Source organism: Grammomys surdaster, unplaced genomic scaffold (genome assembly GCF_004785775.1).
Source record: "Grammomys surdaster isolate TR1022 unplaced genomic scaffold, NIH_TR_1.0 752, whole genome shotgun sequence".
Classification (NCBI taxonomy): domain Eukaryota; kingdom Metazoa; phylum Chordata; class Mammalia; order Rodentia; family Muridae; genus Grammomys; species Grammomys surdaster.
Genome location: NW_021605171.1, coordinates 370,041 through 392,074, shown reverse-complemented (window position 1 = coordinate 392,074; position 22,034 = coordinate 370,041). Strand labels below are relative to the sequence as shown.

At 37.2% G+C, this 22,034-nt stretch overlaps 1 protein-coding gene across 4 annotated transcripts; it reads left to right on the top strand.

The window, feature by feature from the left end:
• The first annotated feature begins 334 nt into the window (after nt 1-334).
• On the top strand, nt 335-20,560 carry Serbp1 (SERPINE1 mRNA binding protein 1). Of its 4 annotated transcripts, none has more exons than XM_028782446.1 (8): nt 335-739; nt 4,474-4,624; nt 5,363-5,503; nt 5,633-5,704; nt 6,374-6,448; nt 11,230-11,407; nt 15,177-15,350; nt 17,303-20,560. In XM_028782446.1, exons 1-8 carry the CDS (start codon nt 427-429, stop codon nt 17,357-17,359), a joined length of 1,161 nt encoding a protein of 386 aa, XP_028638279.1. In that variant the 5' UTR covers nt 335-426; the 3' UTR covers nt 17,360-20,560. The 4 variants fall into 4 exon arrangements, with proteins under 4 accessions (XP_028638279.1, XP_028638277.1, XP_028638278.1 ...); XM_028782444.1 differs by having other exon boundaries at nt 6,329-6,448; XM_028782445.1 differs by having other exon boundaries at nt 5,615-5,704.
• Nucleotides 20,561-22,034: the final 1,474 nt, after the last annotated feature.

Below are 22,034 nucleotides of genomic sequence, written 5' to 3'. Positions count from 1 at the left end.
CACTTTCATGAGCAGAAGACGCCCTCACGTTTTCCTGTTTTCAGAGGTAGCTAAAGACCGAGAGTTTAAGGGTGACAAGAGCAGGTGGCAGAACTCCGCCCCGTACTCGCTTCCCCACCTTCAGCGAGCACGCTGCACTCTTTCCTTGAGATCCCGCCTCTCAGGCGCGCGCGAAGAGTTGCTGCGCGGTGCACGCTGGGAATTGTGGTTCAGGAGTAACCAGACAGCTCAGGATGATAAGCTGTGGCCTACACGCCCCATGGTGCTGTGCGGCGCAGGCCGCTCCCGGATGTGTGCCTGGCGCCGGAAGAGAAGGCGGCCCCCCTCTCTCAGCCCGGCCATCTTGTGGGAAGAGCTGAAGCAGGCGCTTTTGGCTCGGCGCGGTCCGCTGCAATCCGTGGAGGAACGCGCCGCCGAGCCACCATCATGCCTGGGCACCTACAGGAAGGCTTCGGCTGCGTGGTCACCAACCGATTCGACCAGCTATTTGACGACGAATCGGACCCTTTCGAGGTACTGAAGGCAGCAGAGAACAAGAAAAAAGAAGCCGGCGGGGGCGGCGTTGGGGGCCCCGGGGCCAAGAGCGCGGCTCAGGCCGCGGCCCAGACCAACTCCAACGCGGCAGGCAAACAGTTGCGTAGAGAGTCCCAGAAAGACCGCAAGAACCCGCTGCCCCCCAGCGTCGGCGTGGCTGACAAAAAGGAGGAGACGCAGCCGCCGGTGGCGCTTAAGAAAGAAGGTAAAGCCGGGCGAGGCGGTGGGGAGTCCGGGCTGGCGGGCAGCACGGGGGCGTGCGCCGCCGCTTGCTCGTGCAGCTGGAGGGGCCGCGGAGACCTCGGAGCCCCTCACGGTGCCGGGAGCGTGCCTGGTCCCAAGTCCACGCCGCTCGCAGGCTCGGCGGGAGCCTTCCCGCCTTGGGCTGACTGAGCGTGCTCCGAGAGGGCGGCCCGGGCGTTCCCGCCGATTCCTGCCGGGCGCTCGCCTCCTGGCTCAACGCGCCCGGGAGCAGCGCGGGCACTGCTTCCTGCCCGGCGTGCTCCTGGCTGCCGCTGCCCGCTGTGGGCTCCTGCCCTGCCATCTTGTCCCACAATGGCGCGGACCCTCAAGGAAAGGCCTGGGCTCGGAGTTGCCACTTGGGCTGCGTCTGTATTTGGGGGGCACTGTTAAAAAGAGTGGAGGGAGTTGCTGTTTGTGTCCCACGTGTGCGTTTTGTGTTGTGCCCTTTCGCTCTCGTGCTAGTACTTACTGTAACTTATTGGCGTGAATTATTAAAGTGTTGGAGAGGAGAAGAATTTGGTCCCACTCATTTTGAGGGAGTTCTGAATAAAGGCTGGTCATTAGCAGAACCCATCTCACGGCTCGATCCCCTCTTCCAATTCTCTGGAGCCCCCAGGTCATAGGGCTTTGCCTGCTCTGGGACTCATGGACGAAATAAGTGCCCCCAGCCTGTCACGTCCCGGCAGCAAAGCTCAGTCTGCAGCTTTTCTACCGCACGTGCGTAAAGCGTGGTCGGGTCTTCATTGGCGGTTAATAGTCTCTAACAGGGCACTAGAAGTTTCATAGTTGTTTTGATTTTAGCATTCTTCTCCACTACTGGCTTATTGTGGGTGAAAAGGCAAAGCAATTAGGGGCTAAGAAAAAGTGAAAAATCAATAGGGAGTAGGTATAGAATAACCTGTGAATCTTAAAATTGCTACTATGTTAAAGTGCCACGTGCTCATGAAAGGAATTGTTCCTCATTAGCTTGTGTTAGGTTTTAAGGTTTTTTTGGGGTGGTGGTGGTGTCTTTTTAGTAAAGGCTTAGAGTAAAACATCCAGTACTTAGTAGTAGATTTATAAAAGGAAAGAATTATGTTAGTAGATTTGGAAGCATAGTCTGGAGTGTTAGAAAACATCACTTGGACAGAAGTACTGAGCCGATAAAGCTTCTTCACATCACATAGCTGAATAAGACATTTAATTCCTGATTGGTGTATTTTAAACTGCTAAAATTTACCTCCTTGATGACTGTAATTCACAGAAGTACATTAATAAGTTGAGTAAATAAAGCACATTAGGTAGATGAACTCATTAAAAATGTTCAAAGCATGAAGCGTGATTTTAAATTATTCAGTTTTCACCACGAAGCCAATTTACGATCTTACCTGTAAACTAGCATAAGTCATCAGTGTAGGGCATTTTTGTTTATAGTCAGGATTAAGTTTGTCATTTCTTTCAGAAAACTTTTTCACATTAGTAGTCAGCATTTTTTCTATGTTGTTTCTAAGTCTTCTTCCGTGGGTTGTATTGGGTATTGAACTCAGAACCTTGTCCATGCTGGGGAACATTTGCATTCCACATCCCAAACCCTTAGATCACTCTTAAACCAGAGTTGCTTTTAAACAAGGTTATGTATACATAAGGGGACATTTCGAATAAAAATGCCAGTCAGTGCTGTGTATTAGATAGTGGTTGGTAGACTTGTAAACAAAGTACCTACCTCTAAGAATGGAAACAATTATTAACTTATGTTGTGTCCTGTGTCTGGATAACACAATGCTGAATTGTAATGTTTTTCTTACATAAATTTGTAGCTTTTGTCTATTTGAAGAATTTGAGAACTGGCAAAATGTCTTTAAGTGTAGACCAGGTTTTTTGGGTTTAGCAAAAAAACATCTCTGGTTATTAGTGCAGTTAAGAACTCAAGTATCTGGTAAGTACAGTAAAAGAACCTTGCATGCTTTTTTAAAAAATATCATTTTTCAGTAGATGAATGTATATTTTGTGATAGTGATAGTGGCAGAACCCAGCCTTTTGCAAACTAAGCGAAAGTAGCTCTCAATGAACTACATTCCCAACCCCTTGATGAGTTTAGTAAGTTTTTTTCTGATTATGTAGGCCTCATACTGAATGTTGGGTGGGGAAGCAAGCCATTGTTCCTTGGGTGTGTTTAGCTTGGTTATCATTACAAGGACTGAGCTGGTTCTATAGCTCCACCCCAATACACCATAACTCTGATGAAATTTATGTAAATGCCTTGGTCAAGGCTTGCCCTGAGAATTTACAGAGACTGAGCTTTAAATATTAAGATTTCACCTTTACTGTATGACTGTAAAGATATCTGAACAAATAAATATCTTGATGGTGTTCCATTTTCTTAGAATAGGCACATTATTTAAAATTTTACAAAAAGTATTCCTCATTTTCTGATTTTTTTTTGGACTGTCAACACCTATGGCTTGGAAATTGGAGCATATCTGAAATATTAGGCATGCATTTAACAATCAGCTTGTCTTTTAGAGTATCAATAATCAATATATATTGGTTTTTTTTGTGAGTTTCCTATGTTATCAGAAAAAAATAAAGGCAGAAAAATTAGTTAATGCTTTAAGTATTAGTGCCATAAGTTTTCTATTTTCCTCTTTTTTTTTTTTGAGAGTGGGTTCTGTGACTGAACTCTCAGGGCTGTACATGTTACTGACACCCTGGTAATAAGTGAGCTACAGTTGCAGCCTCCTGAGAATTTAATTGCTAAAAGAAGGTCTTTCTGTGTCTAATTTGTGAAGATGCTTTGAAATCAGATACTTGTAAGAGCAGACCTAGAAAAAGGCTTGCTATCCGTACTAATAATGAAGTGTTTCCTACTGGTTACACGATAGTGTTAAAAAAATAAATTTGGAAGTGTATATAGAGATATGTGTACACATACTTGGACTTTGAATGTTTGGGTCTGAGAAAGATGGTTTTGTTTTTTTTTTTTTTTTTCTGGTTAAATAGCTCTGCTTGATTGGGATGGAGTTGTGACATGGCCTTGATGAATTTGTAAACCTGCCTTACCTAGTCTAGTATTAGTGTTGTAGGGACTGTCTAGTTCAAATAGCTGTCTTAAAGTTGTTTTTAGAATTCATAAGTGCCTTTTGTTTTCCTTTCAGAATTACAGTTTTATAGAATCAAGAGTTCTTTATTGCCTCCGCATCCAGATTATATAGAATAGTACAGGGTGAATTTCATTCTTCTTAGGGGCATATTTAGTGAATATCCAGTTCTTTGTTATTTATGAGTGGCTACTGCTTTGATACAGGGTATCTCTGTATACCTCTGGCTGTCCTGGAACTCACTCTGTAGACCAGGCTGGCCTCAAACTCAGGAATCCACCTGCCTCTGCCTCCCAAGTGCTAAAGGCGTGCGCCACCACTGCCCAACTAGCTTTGATGTTTTAAAAGCCAAAAATATATCCCTCTTGATTGAACTATCTGTATGTTTAAAATTTCTTAGTAAGAGGCTTTGACTTGGAAACTAAAGGAGTGATGATACCTAGTGATTTTTCTGTCAGTTATAGAATGCTTGTAGATGAAGTTTGAGATATGATTTACTGTTGAATAAGAATGTTCTAGTTTGTTAAATATACATGGATGATGCCCATCAGCTTGAATAATTTAGCCTAAACTTTTTGGATTGTAAAATGATTTGCTTATGTTGATTATTTGTCATAAGGAATAAGGCGAGTTGGAAGAAGACCTGATCAACAACTTCAGGGTGATGGGAAAATAATTGATAGGAGACCAGAAAGGCGACCACCTCGTGAAAGAAGATTTGAAAAGCCACTTGAAGAAAAAGGTGAAGGAGGTGAATTTTCAGTTGATAGGTAAGCATTAAATAAGGTTTTCTTGCTTTGTCACCTAATAGTTAGATTTTTTAAAATTATTTTTTAATATTTTATTTTTTAAGACTATTTTATATACCTGAGTACACTGTAGCTGTCTTCAGACACACCAGAAGAGGGCATCTGATCCCATTGAAAATGGTTGTGAAAGCCACCATGTGGTTGCTGGGAATTGAACTCAGGACCTTTGGAAGAACAGTCAGTCACCCCTAAGCCACTCTCCAGCCCCCTAGTTAGATCTTACTGTAAATGTGTAAGTTGGGCAGAGTAGTTGGAGTGATTACTTTGTGTATTTCAGAGAAATGTAAATGTGTATATTTACATTTTTGATAACATGTTTTAAGTTAGATCTCTTAATAGTAATATTTTAATTAAGCCAGTGTCCATTTTCTTTTCCTTTCTCTGCCCAGACACTGAGTTTAAAAGGACAGTGTTATTGGCTCTCCCTCATGTCACATGCAAGCTTCTTGTGATGATTGTAGTTTTTGTGTGTATAGGTAGGTGAATAGCATTATGACATGCAGTGAGTCAGTAAGTCAATGTGTTCTACCCCACAGTGCTTTAAAGAATAGCAAAACAGTTTCTAGTTCTCCCATATATGAGTAGAGATACACTTGGAATTTTCTACACCATATATTTAGTTGTTGGGTTTTGAGCTTGGAGTGGATTTTTCAGTTTCTGGAAACATTAGAGATAAATTTTTTTTAATTTGCTTTGTAGACCAATTATTGAACGGCCTATTCGTGGCCGAGGTGGTCTTGGAAGGGGTCGAGGAGGCCGTGGACGTGGAATGGGCCGAGGCGATGGATTTGATTCTCGTGGCAAGCGTGAATTTGATAGGCATAGTGGAAGTGATAGATCGTAAGTCTTATATTGATTGTTGTATATATGAGATTTAAATGTGCTTATTTAATAAAAACAAAATTTGAATTTCTAGAACTAAAGAGTATAATGTTAACTCAGTTTTGTTAGTTCTTTTTCACATTACAGTGGCCTGAAGCATGAGGACAAACGCGGAGGTAGCGGATCTCACAACTGGGGAACTGTCAAAGATGAATTAACGTTGGTATTCTGATTTTTTTTCAAGTTAAATAATTTCAATGAAACCAAAACTGTTAACTTACTAGTGGATTATCAATAACTTAAATTTTGTTCCTGAAGCAAGAATTGATGTTTTGTCTTAAAGCTATATATAACCTTACAGTGTCTTGTGAGATATGTTTATATTAAATGAACAAATTTTTATACTTAAGTGTATTAATAGTTTTATTTTGATAATGGATGTATATATAGTCCTGAAGCCCTGTGATGAGGATGCTGGGAAAGACTAATAGTTCTAACTGTAGCTATTGTAGTCTTGTCCTTACAAAATCTGATAAGCCCTCTTCCTCTCTTGGTTTTTGTTTTTGGATTTTTTTTTCCGAGATAGGTTTTTTTGTAGTTGAGACTAGCCTCGTACTTGCTGTGTAATTACAGCCCTCTACTGCTGTGTCTGACTTAGAAAGCCTTGTTTTAAAAGAGTGTGTTAGCTAATTTAATAATTTGTTTTCTCTTAGAGGTCTACTGGAGAGTAAAATTAGAAATAAAATTAGTAAATATATAAAAAAATGTAAAAATTTTTATTGTATGAAGGAATTTTGGCTACATGTAAATGGACCTAGATGCCTTTCTTCTTTCTTTCCTTAGAGAGTCACCCAAATACATTCAGAAACAAATATCTTATAATTGCAGTGATTTGGATCAATCAAATGTGACTGAGGAAACACCTGAAGGTGAAGAGCACCCAGTGGCAGACACTGAAAATAAGTAAGTAGTTTTGTGTGAGGAAGTAACACTCCAACATGGAAATCTGTCAGGTTTTTTTCCAGTAAGGTAACTGTAACTTAATGCAGTTATTTGATTGTACCAACATAAGAGGAGACTTTCTTGATTAGAGATATTGTCTTGTGTAGTTCAGGTTGGTCTGGAGTTCTAAGTACTGGGAATGTAGAAGTGTACTACCATATTGTTGGCTTGGTAATTGTACCGTTTTCATATACCTTAGAAAGGTGTATGTATTTTGAAAGAATATATGTATTTTAAGTAAAGCCTTTTAGAGCTAATGAAAAAAAAATGATCTGCTGCTACTCAAGGATGAAGGAAAAGGAACAAAGTACTTTGTATTTGAACTGACTTGATAGGATTTAGAGATAGCTATTATACTCTGAATAGGTAGGATTATTAAAAACTGAACCAAGTTTTGGTATAAGAGGTATTTGTAGTGTTTAGTCACAGTTCAAAGTAATCTCTACATTTTCAGTTATACAAGCTAAAACAAGACAACTTGAAACGACTTGGTAAATTACGTCCAACTCTTAAGTTTTTGTTTTGTTTTTGTTTTTTGAGACAGGATTTCTCTATGTAGCCCTGGCTGTCCTGGAACTCACTCTGTAGACCAGGCTGGCCTTAGAAATCCGCCTGCCTCTGCCTCCCAAGTGCTGGGATTAAAGGCGTGCACCAACACTGCCCGGCTATAAGTTTTTTTTATTCGTGAATTTTGAACAGCAAATTATTTGAAACCATGAAAAGCAATGATGAGAATGTTTTAGCTTATTAGCATTTTGTTAAATTTCATGTATATGAGTGTATGCCTGCATGTGTGCTAAGTGCACTGCATTCATGCAGTATCTGCAGAGGCCAGAAGAGGGTGTTGTATCCCCTGGACTATTCTAGTGCTGTAGTAAACAATGGGATATTGGGTGTATTTTTAGCACACTGATTTTATTTTCTTTGGGTATGTTGTAGAACTCAGTCTACTGGGTTAGGACATGAGCACTGTTGTCTTGAAATCAGAGTAACTGCTGCTAAACACTGGTTCTAGTGGAGCTTACCAGGTGGTCTAAGGACCCTCTGAATATGTGTAAGCCGTTAATGACTGCTAAAGGGTGGGCAGAAAGCTTTTTTTTTTTTGGTGTTATTTCTCCTAAGTTTCCTGTGTTACTGTAAATAAACCCTTACCCATACTCCTATAAATAACTAATGAAACTCATTGGTTCACCAGGGAGCTAGAATAATTTCCTTTTGTGTGCTTGACCTGGAATAAATACATGTTTTTCTTGCCTCCCCAGGAAAAGTTTAAAAAGTTCAGCATAATATATTTTAAATGATGAAATTGTCAGGCCTGGTTCTAGGTTTTTATTCATTTGACGGTCTTTGATTTCCATTGTGGTTGTATGGATGTACTGTTCTGATACGGTTTGAGGGTATTTTCTCTAAACCCTCACCAGCGTTTCTTTCTCTGTTAGTAGCCATTTCTGATTAGAATGAAATTGATTATTGTACTGTGGTTTTGATGTTTTGGTTTTTATAGACAGGGTCTCTTGTAGTTCTGACTTCCCTTTGAACTATGTAATGAAGGATTACTTTGCTAATGCATGATCCTTTCCCGAGTGCAGGGATTCTAGGTGTGCCTGGTCATGTCTAGTTTGCATTACCAGGACTCTTCGTCTGTCCTAGGTATACACTGCCATCTGAGTTACATCCCCAGCCCTATTGATTCCCCCCATCCCCCTACCCCCCCACCCCGACTGATAATTACTGATGTTGAACCTTTTTTCATATGCTTTGTGGCCATTTGTATTTCTTTTGGGAAAAAAAAAGCTTCTTCTATCATTGACAGCCCCCTCCCTCCCTTTTTTTCTATTTTGTTTTTTCTGGACAGGGTTTTTCTGTGTAGCAGCTCTGGCTGCTCTAGAGCTCACTTTGTAGACCAGACTGGCTGGCATTGAACACAAAGAGATAGGGTGCCCAGTTGCTGGCCCCATCATTTACTCATTTTCGCTTTTTTGTTGTTGAGCTATTTCAGTTTCTTAACATGTTGGTGAATAGGTTATGATGTATTTTCTTCTATCTGTGCACATTGCTTTTTAGTTTAACGAAATCCCATTGGTCAGATTTTGTTTTTGTTTCCTTGCTTTTTGGAGTCATTGGCTAGACCGATTCCCTGAGGTATTCTTGCCATTTGAACTTTGTTTTTATTTATTATTTATGCATGAATAGATGTTTTATGTGAATGTTTGTATATACAAGACACACGTGCAGTGCCCAGAGGATGTCATTAGATCTGGACCTGGAGTTTTAGATGATAGCAAGTATGTAGGTTCTGATGCTCAAATCTGGGTTCTCAGGAAGAGTGGCTCTTAACTGCTGAACCATTTCTCAGTCTTGTTTGGTTTTTGATAAGACGATTTTGTAATGCTGGCCTAGAACTCAATTTGTAGCCTAGGCTGGTTTCAGTTTACAAGACCTGCTTGCATTTGTCACTAGATCTGGGATTAAAGGCATGTGCCACCACTCCCATTTCAATCCATTCATTTACAATTTTTAACTGTTTAAGAATTGGTTTTCCTATAGAGCGTAGGAGAAAGCCTATGTATCCTAGTATTTATTGAAGAGATTGTCACTTTCCACTGTGTACTTGGGATATTATGTAAAAAGATCAATTGGTAAATACATGGATTCATTTTGTTGGAACTGTGTTGGGTCTGTGTCATTCCATATAGGACAGTGATTCACAGGCCACATTAGATCAATCAGAGAAAGGAGTATTCTTTCTAAGCTTCCTTTTTTTTTTTTTCTTCAAAGGAGTAGCTCTGGTAGCTGGGCATGATGACATAAGCCCATAATTATAGCACTTAGGAGGTAGATGCAAGATGATCAGGAATTCAAGGCCAGCCTGGGCTACAATATAGCAAGTTTGAGATCCTCAAAAGGAGAAAAAGGAATAGAAATATAAAGTGCTGTTTTGGTGAGCAACTCTTAATGAAGAGAGACGAATTGTATTTTGTGAGCTTGTTGGAATATCACTGGAATATACAGAAGTAAAAGGAAATAGTCTTTTACATTGAGAATTTTTACTATGTTAGTTGGTGGTGGCACATAGCTTCAATCCTTGGGAGGAAGAGGCAGGTGAATCTCTTGAGTTTGAGGTGAGCCTGGTCTACAGAGAGAGTTCAGGACAGCCAAGCCAGTGCTACACAGTGAAACCCTATCTTGAAAAACAAAACAACAAAAGAATTTAATATGAAATGTGTTACTTTGGAGGGGTAAGCATAATGGGGATTAATCGTACACCCAATACTCAGCACATCCTTTTTCTTTATTAAACAAATTTGAGTCACTTTCAGAGTGATTCTCAAAGACATTAGAAAGGATTTCTCTAGTCAGGACCCAGGAGCAGTTGGGGTAATTATTTCTAATGAAGATGATGGTCGCCATGTTAGAGCAGTCTACTCTTAGTAGAGGGAAACCCAATGTAAGGATATTTGAAGGATAAGTTTAAGAAGCAAAACTTCCAGTAGTTGTTAAAGGTAGGTATTACTGTCAGAATATTTTGAAAATGATTTGATAGACTTTATTCAACATCCTGTCAAGATTGAATGCAAATTGACTCCAGGAAGTTATAAGATAATCTCTCCAAATACAAAGAACTATATAAAGACATTTTAGCAATGATGCTAAACTAAATCACTTGCTATCTTTGGAAGGAAGCAGAGCTCCCAAAAATAGCAAATGATTTGTTTGGTGACATTTGGAATTAGACTAAGATATTGGATCCCTAGGCTTGTGCTTTATATAAAAAGGGGAACAGATAATTAAAATAGTTGAAACCTAGGAATTACATTGGGAAATAACTATTTTGGTATAAATACTGAAACCAGTTTGTTTTGTGGACAGTCCCATTACTAGTGAAATCTCGGTGTCCTGTCCATATGTGTTAGAGGTTGATTGGTCTGAGTTGAGAATTAAGCAGAATTTCAGATTTGTAGAAATTAGGTTTTTATACTTTGAGTGCAAAAGTAGGAGATTAGATATAATGGTCTCCTTTATGAGTAAAAATGATGGGGTGGGGTTGGTTCAGTCAGTAAAGCACCTGCTGCTCGAGTTTCAAGCATGAGTGTGCATCTGACCAACCTTACCACTTTTAGTGAAGATGGGAAGATTTTTCTAGAGCTCAAGGAAAACCCCAACATTGACTTTCGGCATGCCTCTATGTGGACAAGCACATATGAACACTTGTATGCACCGCATACACTGTTTTAAGAAAAAGTAGACCATGAAATTATTTTTACAAGATGGTAGAGTTTAAAATAAAGTTTCAAAGAAATGTTAATAAGGCCAGTTCAGGGTAAATACTCATTTAAGAAGGCAAGTTAATTTGTAAACACAAATGGGCAAATAGACTGGTGCTCTCTACTACCATCCTGCATGTTGGACACAGTCACAGGGTTCTAGAGAAAGCTGTGATTCTACTTTTGATGGTCTTTTCTAGCAGACTACTAACAATTAGTTCTTACTGTAATTTGAAATACACATTCTTAAAATTTTGATTTATGTATTTGAATGTTTTGCCTGTATCTGTGTATGTGTACCATTTGCTTGTCTGTTGCCTGTGGAATTCAGAAGAGGGCTTTCTATCGCCTGGAGTTACAGGGAGTAGTGAGCTATTGTGAGTGTGTCAAGTCAGTGAGTGCTCTTAACCCCACCAAGTATTTTTCTACAAATTAGTATCTGCCACAAGTCATAAAATTCAAATGTCTTTTTCACAGGGAGAACGAAGTTGAAGAGGTTAAGGAAGAGGGTCCAAAAGAGATGACTTTGGATGAGTGGAAAGCTATTCAAAATAAAGACCGAGCAAAAGTAGAATTTAATATCCGAAAACCAAATGAAGGTGCTGATGGACAATGGAAAAAGGGTTTTGTTCTGCATAAATCAAAAAGTGAAGAGGTAAAGTTAAAATTGTTTAAATTTGTTCAGATGTGACTTGAATTATTTTTAATTTTCATATGGATAACTTGTTTTTTGAGCTAGGAATTTCTTCTGTGTAGCTCTGGCTGTTTTGGAACTTGCTTTGTAGACCAATGTGGCCTTGAACTTCAGATTTACCTGCTTCTGCCTCCAAGAGCTAGGATTTAAAAGCATGTGCCTCTACTGCCTGGCTAATGGATAACTTTTAAGTTTTTTTTTTAAGATTTATTTTATTAAAAAAAAAAAAGAACAAAGCCGGGCGGTGGTGGCACATGCCTTTAATCCCAGCACTTGGGAGTCAGAAGCAGGTGGATTTCTGAGTTTGAGGCCAGCGTGGTCTGCAGAGTTAGTTCCAGGACAGCCAGGGCTACATAGAGAAACCCTGTCTTGCAAAAAAACAAAAACAACAACAAAAAGATTTATTTTATTTACACAAGTACACTGTAGCTATCTTTAGACACACCAGAAGAGGGCATCAGATCCTGTTATAGATGGTTGTGAGCTACCATGTTGTTGGGAATTGAACTCAGGACTTCTGTAAGAGCAGTCAGTGCTCTTAAATTCTGAGCCATTTCTCCATCCCTTAACCTTTGTTTTAGTCTTAATTTGATATAGAAACTTGTTCAGAAAGAAAATATTCAGGACTTGGAAAATGTTTATTTTTCTTCATTTAAGAAACATGGGAACTAATGTAAACTTTTGGGAAAGTCATATTGATAGCTAAGGCTTATGTAAATATGAATCTGGCTAGATATTTTTTATAAAATATTTTTCTCTAGCAGCATTTGCTGGCCTTTTTGATACATGAATTTATTCATTTCATAAGTTGGGCTGTGTCAGAAATTCAAACTGTAATGCAAAGGTAAAATTAAACGTTAAATTATAAGATTTAATGAGATTTTGTTTATCCACTTATTTTTGATTTTGAGGATTGACCACAGGGCTTCAAATATGTTAAAGCATATTTTCTGCTGTTGAATCATAACCTTTAGCACTCAATTTCTAAATACATTTTAGTTGTTAGGCATACTGATGGCAGAGGCCAATGTGAGAAACATTGTTAAATAGAATTGAAGTTAAATAGGGTTGGTAAGTACATCTTGTTTCATTAGAATGAACTTTTCTTATCCTAGTTCTTGCAGATAAAATTGTTAGTATTGTATGAGTAGAATGATATAGACGGAAATCCTGATTGAACTATAAAAATTATTGTAGAAATTGCCATTTAAAATAACATGTTAGTATGAAAAGCTAGTTGTGATATTAGGTAATTCATCAATGTATTAAGATGTGTGCTCCAATTTAAAATATTTTACTCTGAACTTGGCAGAAAACTACAGCAGGCCTATTTATGTGTGATTTTTGCCTTCTGCTAAGATCTAAAATAAAATACTAAGTAGAAAATTGCAGAACTCTTATATTGCATGTCATTCTGAATAGTGTGGTAAAGGCTTAGCATTTGTTTTTCTATACTGTCTAACTGAGGGTGTGAATCATTGATTTACAACTATACATGCATTGTGTGTAGATGCCCATTAGTAACCTAATATAGCTCATATATAGGAATAACGTGTAGTTTAGGGTTTGGTACTGTCTGGTTTCAGGCATTCCCTGAATTTTAATATCTTCTGCAAATAATAAGGACTGCTGTATTATATAAAGTAAGAAAACTTGATTTTTGAAGATTCTAAAATACACAGTTGGTTTTAAAACATTGAAGCTGTCATCCTTATTTATCAAGTCACTTGTATTAATACATGTATTTTATTTTCGTAATGTGAATACTTGTTTAAATATGGGCTTACTGGTTTGCTTAACATTGATACTACCTATATAACATATAATCAGGTGGTTCTAAGAAGCAAGAAGTGAGCTTTGTGGAATGATAAGCTTAATTATTGTATTGACAGAGAATTGACATCTTAGGTGCTCTGGAGAGATAGGAGTAGGTTTATTTGTTTAGTATAATCACATTCTAGAACACAACCTAAGAGTTAAGGAATGTGCTTTGAGTATCAAAACTCCTTTGTGGTAAACCTATCCAGGTTCAAATGTATTCACTTGAGCTTGTGTTGCTTCTGTGCTCTAGAAAGTTAATAAATGACACCAGTGATTTGAAATAACAAACACTTAAACCCACAAGCTAGAGAAATGATTTTTATTTATTTGGTGCTGTTGTAGATCATATGCCTGACTTAGATTTCCTTAAAATTTGTATTTGTTGATCTAGTGCCATTAAATCATGTCATAACTAAAGGGATGGAATTTGAGTATCAGCATACAGAAACTAGTGTGTAAAGAAAATGTTCATTTGTGTTTGAAAGTAATAGCTGTGATATGTTAGGTAGCTAGAAAGGATAGTGTATGCCTTGGCTTTCAAAATAGATTTTATGTGTATTAAGTCAACTTTGATTAGTGTTAAGGGAAATTTTCAGCCAAGGGTTAAAACTAATTTCATCTAGAATATATAAAAGACAGGCATTAGGAGGTAAGTTCTTTTATTGTTTTTTCTTTTTTGCTAATTTGTGGGTTCTTTTTCTTCCACTTTTTCAACCCCCTAATACTATTGGGAGAGCAAAGGGGAGAGGAAAGAGAATCCTGAATATATTGAGGGATTGGAAAGGGGGATTATGTTATTAGATTGCTTCCTTCTAATTGAGGGCATTGAGTTCCTTGGGATAAGTTTCATCTTTGCAATCAGGTTATTTAAGTTCTTGTTTTTTTTCTTTGGATATAAACTCCAACCAACCCACCCACCTCGCCTCTTGGGGTCCTAGCATTTCTATATCCTCTGAAAAGTACCCAGAATTTCAAATACCATGCAGTCGCATAAACTGTTTGTAGCAGCTGCTGTGTTCAATCTGAAGCAGTCACATTTGGAATCAAAATATCACATTCTCATAATCTTTGCTGTGTTTTTCAAAACAGTCAAAACTCAAAATTGTCACATTTTATTTATTCCTTCTATGCTGAGACATGTAGCTTATGTATAAAGATTTAGTTTTGTAACATCTTATTAGTAAAATCTTTTTAGTGGATTAATTTATAGTTCCAAGAGTCTCTAATGTAAAGTTCGTATTGTTTGACTTGAAGTTAGGGTAATTTAGGTAGGTCGAGGAACAGTGAAGGATGAGTAATCCTTGTCTTAAAATGCTTGAAACCAAACATGTTTCATATTGTGGAATATTTGTACAGAGCACCCTTGATTTCGAAATCATGTTGCACAAAAATTTTAGTATTTGAGGTAGGTTCAACCTATGTAATTGCTTGCTCAACTTATGTAATTGTGTATATAAACTACAAAACTTGTGTTGTGTACATTCAGCCTAGGGAAGGAGGTCTTAATTTTGAAAGAATATAGATTAAAAAAAAACAACTCAGATTTATCACAAGTAGAAAATACATGCCATATCATATTGGAATACAAATTTGAAGAAACTGTGTTAAATGTTAAAAATACTCAGTGCTGAAGATTCAGGACTAGAGTGGGAACTTGTCACTTGCATTATATGCCAGTAATCAGGGACTGGTATTACCTGCAATTCAGAGAAATTTGTTAAATCGCATTCTTCAAAGTCACTAGCTGAGCCCCAAATGAGCTTACTACTTTTTGAGCTAGATAGTGGATATATTCATGCAGACAAAGTACAGGATTGAGGATTTGCCTTTTGGGGGAGAAAGTAGGTTTAAGAATTTTGCACGATTCCTTTTATATTAATTACCAAGGGGTCTTTTCTTAATACTTTAGGCTCATGCTGAAGATTCAGTTATGGATCATCATTTCCGAAAGCCAGCAAATGATATAACGTCTCAACTGGAGATCAATTTTGGAGACCTAGGCCGCCCAGGACGTGGTGGCAGAGGAGGACGTGGTGGACGTGGGCGTGGTGGTCGTCCAAACCGTGGCAGCAGAACTGATAAGGTAATTTTAAGATGCTTTTTCTGTTTTAACCAATTTAAGACTTGTAAGAGATTACTGGCTAGATACTTTGCAGAGAGGGGCATAAGCGGAACTAAGGAAAGAATTAACTTAATAAGAAACACCATTTGAGACAGAGTTTCACTTTGGAGCTCTAGCTGGCCTGGAACACACTATGCAGACCAGCTGTCTTTGAACTCAGATCTGCCTGCCTCTGCCTTTGGAGACATGGGATTAAAGCCATGGGTCTTAGGTTTTGCTTTCTTTTTAAAGCACCTTAATGATTAGAGTAGTGCTGCCAATAAGTTGAATTAACTATTCCATTGAAGTCTTACTCACTACCTGTTAGGGTGCTGTGTTAACAATTTTTGCATGCTGGTATTTATTTTTTACTCGTGGGATATCCTCACTGCTGAGTAAATCCAGGTATAAGACAATTTTAGGATTGCAAAAGTTCCTCTGAGAGACTAGTCTATGCCATAATTTAAGAATGGGATTCATGCCAGGTGATAGTGCCACATGCTCTTAATCCCAGCACTTGGTAGGTGGATCTCTAAAAGTTCAAGACCAGCCTGGTCTACAAAATAAGTTCTAGACAGCCAGGGCTACACAGAGAAAATCTGTCTTGAAAAACAACAATGTGGAATTCAATGTTATTTTTGTCCATGGGTGTTCTATCAGGCTGTCTCCAAACCTGGAGTCAGACTGCACCCTCCCAAAGCTTGTGACTAGCCCTTTGCTACCATGCCCCACTCTAAAACAAATGCTTAATGAGAATTTTGAGAGATGTCCAAGGAGTTGATTTTGAATTCAGAATTGCCTGTTGACAGTATTACGGATAACCTTAGTGTCCAGTTTAAAATAAACCATAGAATCCTGTAATCTTATTTTGAGGACTTTTGTTTCTAAAACTGTCTCTCATTTTACAACCAGTCTGTCCTGGAATTAACTCTGTAGACCAGGCTGCCTCCCAAGTTCTGGGTTTTAAAGACTTGGACCACCACACCTGTCTTAGTAATTGTTTGTTTGTTTTGTTTTTGGCTTTTTTTAAAGTAGCCTTACCTCAGTGCCTTTTCAACTTCCTAATGCTGCACCCCTTTTCCTTAGGTTTTGAGCCCCCAGTCATAAGATTGTTTTTCTTGTTGATTCAGAACTATTTTTGTTAATGTTGTGAATTGTAATGTGGCTCTATGATATGCATAGCCCCTGTGAAAAGGTCTTTACAGTCACACACAATCACAAAGGGGTTATTACTCACAGGCTCAGACCGACCACCCTACCTGCTTTGGAGGCTGCATGTGGTGGGGTGGTAGCAATGCAGTAGGTTTTATCATCAGTGATTTTTTTTTTTCCTGACATTTTAAAGAGGAAGGTTTTACATACATGAGGATTTTCAATAACTTGGTTTGTTTTCCAGGCTGTAAGTAATTGATTATTTCTAACATTGACTGTGCCATTTAAATGATTGCTCACTGATTACTATTATGTTGGAAAGTGGAAAGTACAAAGTTAGTAACAAAATGAGAACCCAGGTGTAGTATTGAAATTTGCTTATATGAAATCATAAGTATGCTCAGTGTGGTAGCACATAACTATAATCCCAGTACTTGGAGATTCAGATCATGAGTTTGAGGGTAGCCTGGCAAAAATCTTGTCTGAAGTGGGTGGGAAGGAAGTGTCACTCTGGTATAACACTTAACCTATAATGTACAAACCCTGCATATGATCCCTAGCACATCAAATAAATTACAGCATTTCATTGCAGAAAGAAACTCACTACAAATATATGTAGTTTTATTCTGGTTTATAATTTTGTTTTTAAAGTAGAAGCTTTGATCTATAGTGTCTTAAGATGAACTTTTTAGAATTCAGTGTCTTAAGTACAGACATTAGCAGGCTAATTTCAGGGTTTGAGAGTTGTGGCTAATAATGTTTTTCTTTTTTTCCCTCCCCAGTCAAGTGCTTCTGCTCCTGATGTAGATGACCCAGAGGCATTTCCAGCTCTGGCCTAACTGGATGCCATAATACAACACTGGTTCCTTTGTGGACCCTCCTGTTCAAAGCTTTTGCATGCTTAAGGATCCCAAACAACTAAGAATTAAAAAAAAAAAAAAGACTGTCATTCATACCATTCACACCTAAAGACTGAATTTTATCTGTTTTGAAAACGAACTTCTCTAGCTACACAGAAGTATCAAATATGTTAGTCAGTTTTGTATTTAGAAATGTATTGGTAGCAGGGATGTTTTCATAATTTTCAGAGATTATGCATTCTTCATGAATACTTTTGTATTGCTGCTTGCAAATATGCATTTCCAAACTTGAAATATAGGTGTGAACAGTGTGTACCAGTTTAAAGCTTTCACTTCATTTGTGTTTTTTAATTAAGGACTTAGATGTTCCTACAATTACAAGCTGGTTTTAAATATTGGCCATCAAATACTGGTTTTAATACCTGCTTTGCATTTTCACACGTGGTCAGCTGGGACATGTAAACTTCTGACTTATAAGATTTTATGCTGTGTGGAATACTAACCACTATATATTTTAACTATATATTTTAATTTGGGAGTTGAAAAATTTCTTTTCACATCTTATGATAGCTGATGTATACTAAATCTTTATACAGAAATGTCAGTACTTGAACAAATTCAAAACATATTGGTTTATTAACGTTTGGCTCATGCATGGTTTATTAGGTTCAAATTATATATACCTGATTCACCTATATTTACTTTTAAAATGTACGGCTTCCTCATTTTAAAAGTAAAACTAAACACTGCTTTTGGAACTTTGTAAGCTACTTATTGTTGATAGATACAGCCTGTGTTCAGTGAAATAGTTTTGTGGGTGTGGGTTTTACCTTTCCTTAAACAAGGTGGGCAGAGTAAGTTAATGCCTAATAGTTAACTTGTATAAAGTAATAAGCTAGCCATTTGGTATTTGTGTATGAAAGACCCTGAAATCAAAATGTTTATCCATAATCAACAATCTTTATTTGATTTTATAAAAACCAAAGGGCACTCATTGGTAAGTGTGCTGAGATGGAAAAGTATCTTAACTTTTAGTATTTCAAAGCCAGCTTTAATTTGGAACAGCAACACCATAAAATTCAAAACAAGTTATCTTGTTTATGAACTTCCTATATGTTATGATACAGTCTTGAGTTGATAGTGTTACATATCAGTTTCCATTTCCTCCATTAGATAATTAGGTAATTGATGGATTCTTTGAACAGAAGCATCATTGCTTATTAAAAAGGTAGATATGTAGAATGGTTAAAAAAAATCCAGGTTTTCTAGGGTATTTTTATTCACATTTATTGATTAAATAGGGAAGGAATTTTATTCAAAGCTTTAAAGACTAGTTAGTTGTCATTTTTTTTAAAAAACCTGTTGTAATTATAAAAATACTGGAGCTCTTTTGCTAGCTAGATGATTGGTTTCATGTATACATCTAAAAGTTACTATATAATACATTTATTCATTGCATTTATTAATCTTGTTGCCAGCAAGTCTGACAGCTTGGAAAGAATTTTTTTTTTTTTAATAGACTTGAGCTGGTGACTTACGCTGCACTTGTTCTGTACTAGTGCTGCTTGAAGTTTCACATGTTCAGACCCCTGCTTTTCAGAGGCAAGTAGACTTGTTGGCGCCTTTGAGGTTGGAGCATATGCTCCCTTAAGTCAGTATGCTTAAACTTTAAAGTATCTTAATTCTTGTTTTAATAGTAACATCTTTACAGATTTTCAGCTACATGTTGTAGAAAACACCTGCTCTTAGAAGCACAAGTTTTACTCATTGAGTCACTGTAACCAGAAAACATAGAAGCATTTATTTTATTGCAGACTTTCAGAGTAGGCTGAATATCAACAAGTTGGTTAATTCTGTCTGATACCTGTGAATTTCCTTTCAGGATCACTTTATGTCGAGTTAAATGTAAACTTTGTTGAAAATAACAATTTATTTTCATGCTCATTTCCTAAAAGATAAAAGCAATCAAGTGGGAACCCCTTTATATGTTTCTTGGTTTCCCTTTTTCATTATCCTAAGATAATGCTACTTTTAAGATTTTTGAATGTTTAGATATCATGAGAGGTTTTTATTTGATAAACCTGCTGAGTCCCGTATTTGCTTGGAATACCTATCTTAATGACGAAGTTCCTGAAGTTAGTACAGTGATTTCAAGAGCGGATATAATGGCTTGAATGCTATTAAAGGTAAATGGTATCAGTTGAAAGTTTTGGGACATTTCCAGCTTGGATTAAAGGGAGGGTATAGTTATTAGTTGAATACTATTTGGGGTTGCTGAGAGATCTTAAATGTAACAGCAGGTTTTATAGTTCATTTTATTCAGTTCACAATACGTCATTTGCAGAGTTGTGAATGTATTTGGTATGGGTTTGGAGAGAGATTGTGCATTGCTTCTGATTGTTATTTTTATAATTACTAGAGATGACTGAAATAGAAAGAAATGTAATAACTGAGCTTGGAAGTGAAGTGTAAGTATTTTGTGTTGAAATTTTTAAAAATGTCTTAAGAGCATTAGCAGGTGGAAGAAACCAGGTATTAAAAATTAAAAATGAGGCTGCATGAACCTTACTAATGTTGACTTTAAAGGTAAGACATTGTAGGCATATCTGTGGACAAGCTGCCAGACATTGAGCTACCTGTGATACATGCAGTTTTGCTTCCCCCACCCTACTACCTTGGTTCTAGGTATCCATCCAGGGCCTTGCTCATGCTGGCCAAATTGCTTAGCTATAACCACAGTAAATGGAAAATATATTCTACCCCTAACCTTTGTAATTGTAGAGAAATTATTATGTAAATATTAAATGAAAGTCATATCCCATGTTGACTAAAAACCAGAAACCAGACTGCTAGTATGGTTTGATGAGTATGTCTACTAGTAACAGAGTAAAGTATTACCTTACTAAACAGCCTTAGTAATTTATCTGCAGTGGCAAAACCAGTTGTCAGGTGATTTGTGGGGCTTTGTTTGTTTTTGTTTTTTTTTCCCCCTTAGGTTGATTTGAAGTGCTAGGGATTTGTGTGTCCTGGACACATGTTCTGTCATCAAACTTCAACTTGAATTGTTCGGTTTTCTTGGGATAAGTGGCTGCTGAAGTGTAAGGTTTTGCTAGCTATGTCCTGATTGTTTCCAGGCCTGAATGTAAGAACTCCTTTAAAATAAAGATTTATTTACCGCTATATGCATTAAATCATGCTACTCTTAAAGCAGTCCTTGTCACTTTAAAGTGGGGTTAAGGTGTCTTATCAGGTAGCCACTTGTCCATAGTCAAAAAGTAAGAGATAGTATCTAGTTTTATTTTCTAAGATTTTAGTGTGTTTTTCTGTCTGTCTTTATCTTTGAGCTTGTGACAATTAGATTATCCTATTAAATTCAGAAGAGGACAGTAATTAGAACTGGAATTAAAATTACAGCACGATTTTGCTAATTTTAAACAAGATATTGTAGCTTAAATTAGTTTGCACACATTACTTGGCTTGTAGTTGTCATTTTAAAATTGAGTGATGTCTAATTGTGAAGAAGTATATTTTCATATACATAAAGTGGTCCAGGTTAATTTGACTGGACTGTTAGGGATTAAGTATGCTTCTAGCCAGTGAGTACTAAGGGGGAGGCAGTTTTGTTGTTTTGTGTTGAAGAAATGGAACTTTTAGTCATGAGTTCCATAAATAAGTTCAAGATAATGTTTTCTTTCCTATTGCATACATGAACAAACATGGGTCTCCATGACTTGTGAAGTTAAATGTATCTTTAGAGATAGTCAATTGAATGAGATTTTGAATTTTTGTTTTTGTTTTGTTTGTTTGTTTTGCTTTTTTTTGTTTTTATAAGAGTCAGTATATTGGTCAGTATTGCAAGCTCGCCTGAAATTGGATGTCTCCAGCTTGGTTTTTCTGAGAGGGTTATAGATGGGCAATTACCATTTCTGGCAGCTTCTTTTCCCCCATATTTTTCCTGAATTCCAAGATTTCTGGGAGTCTCAACATGATTTTATATACCTTTTAAGTGTATTCCTTATGTATTCATGAAGGGTTTACCTAGATGCTAATATCTAACATAAAGTTAGACAGCTTTGTTGTTTCAAGACCTGGGCAGTTCGTTGACCTTTTGTTAACATGGGGGTGGAATGGTGAATCCATATTCTCAGAAGTTACATAGTATGTGCCTCAGTACTATGCCTTCAACAGAAAGTCACTATATAATATACTTGGTCACTATATTAAAAATAAATCTGGATTAAATTTTTTATTAGTGATAAGTCTAGAGTATCTCAAAGAATCTAGATTTTTTTTTATTAATAGTGATTGATCTAGCTTCCATACATCTCATTTTAAAAATCAAGAGATGGAGGTAGTTTTCACTGAAGTAGAGGAAACGGCTAGTAAACTTGAGCATCTTAATCAGCTCTTTCTAGTTAAAGGAAATTGTAGATACTTTCTGTTTTCAGGTTTATCAGTCTCTTAGGGTTTATTTGCTTTTGAAGTAGTCATTTCTCTAAGAATGGCAGAAGATACAAACATGGCAATTTTCTGGTCATTTATAAAGACTGAAAAGAATATAATCAAATTGAGTTGTACAAGGTGAGGGAAACCAGTGTTTACAGTTTTAGAGTAAAGCCAAATAGTGGTCTTGTGATGAAATAAAAGTTAAAAT